At 33.2% G+C, this 7,446-nt stretch overlaps 1 protein-coding gene across 6 annotated transcripts in view; it reads left to right on the top strand.

Annotated features, from left to right (window-relative positions):
• The first annotated feature begins 273 nt into the window (after positions 1–273).
• Positions 274–7,446, top strand: part of LOC106078981 (protein F37C4.5-like) — a 29,626-nt gene continuing 22,453 nt past the window's right edge. For 5 of the 6 annotated variants that reach the window (XM_056031736.1, XM_056031734.1, XM_056031735.1 and 2 more), the window contains exons 1-6: positions 280–428; positions 1,948–2,167; positions 3,435–3,543; positions 3,959–4,075; positions 4,255–4,309; positions 4,950–5,112. In XM_056031736.1, the coding sequence (XP_055887711.1) occupies positions 1,980–2,167; positions 3,435–3,543; positions 3,959–4,075; positions 4,255–4,309; positions 4,950–5,112 (632 nt within the window). In that variant the 5' untranslated portion in view covers positions 280–428; positions 1,948–1,979. Of the gene's footprint in view, positions 429–1,947; positions 2,168–3,434; positions 3,544–3,958; positions 4,076–4,254; positions 4,310–4,949; positions 5,113–7,446 lie in introns of all 6 variants that reach the window. The other variant, XM_056031732.1, reaches the window with a different exon arrangement.

Below are 7,446 nucleotides of genomic sequence, written 5' to 3'. Positions count from 1 at the left end.
TTAATTATATGCATCTGAGTAACAGGGATCGATTCTCAGTTAAATTATATATTTGTAGTCTGCATATTCTTAAAATATAAGAGAAACCTGATTCTGCGTATCTAGTCACGTAAACTAATACCCCAGAATCTTGATTGGCGTGTATAGATCTCTGGTTAATATAGATCTAAAGTAGAGTTAACATGACTGAAATCTTAAACTAGGCTTGGCCTTGGCACATACCAGTCGTCCACCCCCACATTTTTTTTAAATTCGACACACTGATCTATATATATTTTGAAGATATTTATTGCGTTCCTTTCGCCTTGAGAAGTTAACAGTACGGAAGTGAAGATTTCTTGAGTAACTGGAGGGCGGAGACGGATACATTTGAGACATAAGTCAGATCTAGATATAAATCTAGACCTACTATCCAATACCTAATCTAAGTAATTTAACATTAGATATTTATAATACTAATAGAATAAGGTCTTCATCTAGATCCTAGACCTATAGATCTATATTAATATTATAATTATAGATCTGTAGACTCTTTAACTTTAACCTCTTAACTCTTATCATCTTATGTCTTATGAATGATTATCTTATATTATTATTATACTTATAATATTATATTATTATATTTTTATATTAAATTTAATATTATGATTATCAATTATGATTATGATGATATTTAATAATTATTCTATAATACTATAATAATCCAAACTCAGTTGAGTTACTCAGTAGTAGATCTAGTTACATCTAGTAATTAGTTACTTAGACTTAGATCTAGATCTAGATCTAGATCTCTAGTAGTAGATCTAGTTACTAGTAAATCTAGTAATCTAGTAGTAGTGTCAGTTTAAGTGTTTAAGTAGCCTACGCCTACTCAGGCTACTGACTCTGTCTCTGAGTACTCATACTCTACTGTTACTGTTACAAGTTACACTGTTTAGTGACTATTTACTCTTAGTACTGTTATTGTTACTGAAGTTACTGTAACTGTTAGTTAGTTACCTTAGTGTTATCTGTGTCCTACTCCTACACTAGATCTAGATCTATAACTATAATTATTTTTACCCTTATTTATTTTAATTAATATAATATAGATAGAATAATATAGATTATAGTATTTATAGATCTAATTATAACTAGATCTACTATAACTATAGACATAGACCTAGAGCTAGTAATAGAAGAGTATTCGATCTAGTCAATCTAGTGACAGTAGAGTTAAGCTTAGGCCTTAGGCTTAAGACTATTAAATTATTAAGAGTTGTTGAAGTTGAGTAGTGTCTATCTAGATTCTAGATCTAGAGTAATCTAGAGTCTAGATTCACCAGTACTCTTCTCTCTACTAATGACAATAAATTATATGTCTATTACAGTCTATCAATCATCAGTATCACATTTACATTGTGTATTCTATTAAACTTCATTTCTAGGTAGCAGGTAGGAAAAGCTCTAGGACTAGATCTATATTATTATATATATACCCAGAGTGCTTAAAGTTTTATAGAATTAAAATTCTCTAGAGATCTAAAAGAGATATAGTTAAGTTCCCCTTTCAGATATTAATATATTAATATAGATCTTAATCTGATTAGAATTTTGTGTAAAACTAGTTACTCATATCTAATTAAATCTAATTTATTTATCCATCATTATGACCCAAGGACAAGGATGGAAAAAATCATTGAATAATTTGAATGGATAGGCATTGGCTATTATATTAGATTTATTTTAATAGCTGTGCAAATAACACATTTTATAACTGCAAATTCCTAGTTTAACAATTTCATGGCACCTACTCGAAAAACCTAGTGTATGATTTAATTTAATATATTTATGAGAAGCATTGACATTTGATACTTTTTAATTTGAAAATTAAATTTAAAAAAAAAGCAAAAAAACAATGTCACTTTCAAAATAAGAATCAAAAAGTTTTAGCCTTTTTTTTTTCAGTTGTCAGATAAGTTGTAAATCTGAACACCATCATGACTGATAAAGAAGATCGAACCATAAACAACACTATCAGCATTAAAGCCAGTGAATGTCCTGTCACAAAGGTCACAGTTTACAAAGACAGAGCAGAAGTTTGCAGAGAAATAAATACTACTGTCAAACCTGGTATTAACGAGTTGCGCATCAAGGAATTTGTTTGCATTGATGAGGAGTCTATCAGGTGCATACTTATTTTTTTTTAAAATTTAAATAGAACAGAAAAATTCAATTTAAGCAGTTCATATTTTAGTATTCATCCACTTGATCCAATTGTTTTATTTGTTTAAAATTTAAGACTTGATTCTAAAGCAGAAGTTGTTATAAAAAGTTAATGAATGGAATATTTTTAATAATATTACCAGTTTTGTTTTACTAATGTTTCTACATTCAGAGATATTTTAAAACTAATTTTAGCATTATCTGAAAAAAATTATCAAATTAAAAAATCTGAGTATTGGATAGATAAATGAATAAGACATATGAGGGCAACACTGATTGTTGTGTTTACTGAATCAAAACCTGAATATCAGGCTTTGCAAAGCCCTGGACCATGGCCCCAAATATCAACACGTTCATCATGGCTTCGCACAATATAAATCAACGCTATGGCACACCTTTTATAATGCAGTGGCTACCAAGTCAGATTGCTGACTCCTTGGCCCACCAGGGAGGGCTAACACCACATACCAAGCAGGCTGTGAGTTTCCAGCATGCTCTGGCAACAATAGAAAAAATAGAAATGGAAAAATGGTATGAGTGCTGGGACAAGTCCCAAAAAGCCAGTGGAGTCTGGGAGCACATGATGCACACTTCCTCATGATCCAGGTCTAAGCAAGCTATTATAGCACAGTGCAGGACAGGCCTAAGCAAGCTATTATAGCACAGTGCAGGACAGGCCTGAGCAAGCTATTATAGCACAGTGCAGGACAGGCCTAAGCAAGCTATTATAGCACAGTGCAGGATAGACATAAGCAAGCTATTATAGCACAGTGCAGGACAGGCCTAAGCAAGCTATTATAGCACAGTGCGGGACACGCCTGTTGGCTCATATTTCTCACGGCCATGGCCAAAATTTGACTCACAGTGACCCCATTGAGGGGAAAAAGAGGAAACCGTGTCTCATATTCTTTTTGACTGCCCCAGACTTGCTTATCTCCTTCTTGACAGGTCTGGGAAACCCCAAATACTCCACCTGCATTGTGACATACATATGCTATGAAAAACAGCAGGGTTTCTGTCCATGGCTTTTGCAAGAGAAGATTTGAACTTCTCAAGCCTTCACTCAAATGGAGTTTGATGATGATGATGATGATAAGACACAAAAAGTTATGTTTAAACCCATGTTTAGATCTTTTAATTCTGCATTGTTTTAGTTTGTATTCTGCTTTGGCCAAATTTGTATTTTAGAAAAAAAGCAAATCTTTCTTTTTTACTTTTAAAACTTTTAGAGTTGAAGGGAAAGGGGCAGCTACCATTGCAGAAGTCAGCTTTCAGAGTAAATATGTGACAGAGGATCAGGCTACCATGAGTGAGAAAGAAAAGGCTTTAAATGATCAGGTATAAAAATAATATCTGTCTAAACTACAAATTAAACTCAAATTAACAAGAATGCAGGGATGTGATGGGAGTGACAGTCACCTCCCTTTTACAATAGTCGTGTAATACAATTATCTCCCTGTTGCAATGGGAGTGTAATACAGAGCAGTTTCCCTATTACATTCTTATCAAACAAGCCTAGAATATATTTGTAATGAGATATAACGTCTGTATAAGATGTTATAAATTTATCATGTAATGTATAGATCCCTGTTCCATGTTGAAAGTAACAACTGTAATGTCAAATGATGGAGGGGGAGGAGGGTGCTTTCTGACATTGGGAGATAACTACTTACATCTTCATGACTTTATCCTTCCCGCTACAGTTAATTACGACACATCTATTATCAGTCTAATACCTAAAATTTTATTTCAGTTGCGATCATTGACAGAAGAGAAAAAAGCTCTTGACCTTGCAAACCAGAAGGAAATCTTAAACAGGCAATGGAAAGTTCTAGATCAGTTTGCTGCAACAGCTGCCAAAAGTGGACAGGTCAGAGTTTTTTTTTGTAATTTGTAAACTTATTGAGTTATTAATCACAACAACAGTTTAAGCCGATATACAAATGTACATTTATATACAAAGAATAAAAAAAAAAAAATTAGAAGTCAGTTTTGTACAAATTATATATTTTTTAATAACATTTTTTTAAAATGAACAATTTTGAGCAGGTTGAAAAGAAAGACGAACAAGTACTCTTCAAGCTTGATGACAATTACTTTAAAGGTAGTTGTGTATTTATTGATGTGTGTTGTTGTTTTTTCTTTAATACATAAGAAATATATTCTCAACAAATAATAATTTCAAAAATAAAGTTCTTATATTATAAAATGATTAAATGGAAAAATGGTTCCCTATCCTCTCTGTGCAACTACCCCCATTTATATAACTATTCTGTAAATAGGTTGTTCTCATTTCCTTTGTTATAGCTACCTTAGGTTGAAAGCTGTTTTTCAGCTGTTTTTTTTTTTCAAAGCTGCTGTATTTTTTTTTCCTGGTATTGTTCCTAACGTCATTGTCTTCAAAAAGTCATGAAGATCTTGTGACTTGGTTATATCACACCTGACAATGATTAGTTTGACAAATGTCATTAGGTGCTTTGCTATTAGCTGACTCACAAGCAAATAAAAAAAATGGTCGTAACAGCCAAGATTCATGAGCTTATAAGAACTGGTCCTAGCTGCCAAGTATCATAAGCAAATAAATACTGATCATAGCTTCAAAGACTCACTAGCAAATAAGTGTTGTTCATTCACAAGCTTATTAGAAGTCATAATTGCAAAGGCTCATAAACAGAAGTGGTCTTGACCATGGAATTTATCAAGCTAATCTTTTAATGTATTGATTATATGTGTTTTTCTTTCAGGAATGAAAGAGTTTATGAAGGAGTACAAAGCTATTGGCAAACAATTAGAAAATGAACGTTTAGACTTAGAGAGGAAAAATGAAGAACTTGATAGAAAAATTGAAGCTGTGGAGAGGAATTTGAACGACTTAAGAGGAAATTATAACACAGGGCATGAAAACAGGTAAGCATTTATTTGTGGAAAACACACATCATTTGATAGGCTTAAGGGAAGAAGATTCAGATAATATATTAAAATAAAAATCACTACTCTTAAACACAGAAAGGGATAAAAAGAAAACTGAGGATTCTTTAGATTGACAGCTATATTCTGATATTGGAAATAAAAAAGTTTTCCAATCATTCAATTACTTGTAATGCATTAAATCATTTAGATAGCTAACCATCAATTGATTCTTGTACAAATTTCAACAATATCTGTTTAATATATCCAAATACACTGAGTAGCAATGATAACCACTTTACTTAACATATATATATACAAAAGCCAGTTTTTTTTACTTTTGAATACTGATAGCCTCCTAGTGCAGTCTGTATATAATTATATTTGCTTTCATTTGATAATAATGTCAAAAGTGTCAAGACCAAAAAAAAATCATTTTTAAAGAAACATTATCCACTTTTCTATGATTGGTTGTTCCATTATAAAGCAATTATGAGTTTAAAGCACTTTTGATTTATCAAATATTTCTATGGGTTATTTATAATATTATCAAGGTCATTTATTTACTCAAACAAACTTTGATTGTACAATTTATATTTGACTGATTTAAGAGTTATCTGTTTGATGAAGTATGGGACAAATTGTAACTTCATAATCACTGTACAGCTGCACTTCTTGTAGCCAACTTTTTGCTGCTGAGGTATTGGCTCTTTTGCTGTCTGTGCCAAGGAAAAATAGCATGCTATTGTTTTTTTTCAGTTCAGCACTGCCATACAGAGTGTTGGTAATATGGGCTGTAGTAGGGCTCAGTCAACTCTGATGTTAAGGTGGATTAAAATGGGGATTCAAAGATGATATGATTTACAGTTTGATAAAGGTGGGCACAGTGTCTACAGTGGGCTGGGTGAGTGGGATTTATTCTGTTAAAGGTGATAATTGAAAGATGTGTCCTGTTGTTAATTCGAATATTGTAAATTACTCTTTGCGGGGTAGGAATACCAGTTTGATAAGCATGGTCATTGCTTTGCACTTAAGCTCTTCCTTTGCTTCTTTATGGCCATTGGTTGAGCCGCTCCTCTTTGTGATTGCTAATACTGACTTGAGAGTAAGGTAGTTTATTGGCCTGTCTGGTTGTTTCATCACCTTTTCATTTACCATGGTGCCTGTATGCCCAGGGATCCATTGTAATGAGACTAATATTAATTTTTGACATCAGATGATGGATTACACTACATCTATAGAACAAGTAAAGGCATATAAATATCTAGGTGTTAACATCAACAACAAGCTTTCATGGGAAGACCACCTTGGAACTCTGACAAAGAAAACAGCCCAGCGACTCTTTTTTCTATACAAACTCAACAGTTTTAAATTAAACAAGAAGATCCTTGAGACATTTTACGGCGCGACTGTACAAAATCTGCTAACATACGGAATAAGTTGTTGGCAAGGCAACGCCTCATCTAAATTGTTGCAACGTCTAGAAAACATCATTAAAAAAGCATCAAAAATTACACTCACAACATTACCACATTTAAAGGAACTTTTTGAACAAACGTGCCTAAGAAAAATCGAAAAAATCTTGGAAGACAACGGCCACCCGCTCCATCAGAACTACGCCAGGTCGTCGCGAAGTGGGCGACTGCTGTCAATCGAAACAAGAACGGAGCGGTACAAAAACTCGTTCGTACCTCACTCGGTCAGACTCTATCACCGCCACTCATTGATCAGGGTACATGAAATGCACCAAGATACCTGTGTGTAGTCGCTGAATGAACTCTTTATGTTGTCTGTTGTATTTATGTGTATTTTTCTGTTGTGTTGTCTTTATATGAGAAACGAGTCCTTGTAATCACAACAAATTTCCGTAAGGATCAATAAAGCAGTCTTAGTCTTAGTCTCTTAGTGTTGTCAATTCTCTTGGGGTAGAAGCAGTGTTGCTAGTAGCTGCTTGAAGAGTGGATTGAGAATCTGTAAAGACAATAATATTTGTTGGTGCTTGTGTTCTGTCATTGACCTTGTTTTCTACTATCTGTAATGCTGTAGTGATAGTTTTGATTTTGGCCTGGAAGTTTGAGCAGTAATCACCACTTTTAATGAGCTTAGAACTGCAAGCACTGATTATAACTTGTGGGCTCTCATGAGCATAGAGGTGCAGTCAATCTCTTCATCCTTTGCTTTGTTTAGTTTTGTCATCATCTCATGTTGTCTAGCAACATATTCACTTGATGGGCTGATTCTCCTCTCGATTTTTGACTGTACAGACAAGACCTGAAAAATTGTATTTCATTCAAAGATGTAGAAATAAAAAAAAAATGTATTTTTTTAATAGTT

This window comes from Biomphalaria glabrata, chromosome 6 (assembly GCF_947242115.1).
Source record: "Biomphalaria glabrata chromosome 6, xgBioGlab47.1, whole genome shotgun sequence".
Classification (NCBI taxonomy): Eukaryota; Metazoa; Mollusca; class Gastropoda; family Planorbidae; genus Biomphalaria; species Biomphalaria glabrata.
The sequence above is the reverse complement of the archived record's forward strand: the minus strand, read 5'-3'. Positions and strand labels throughout refer to the sequence as shown.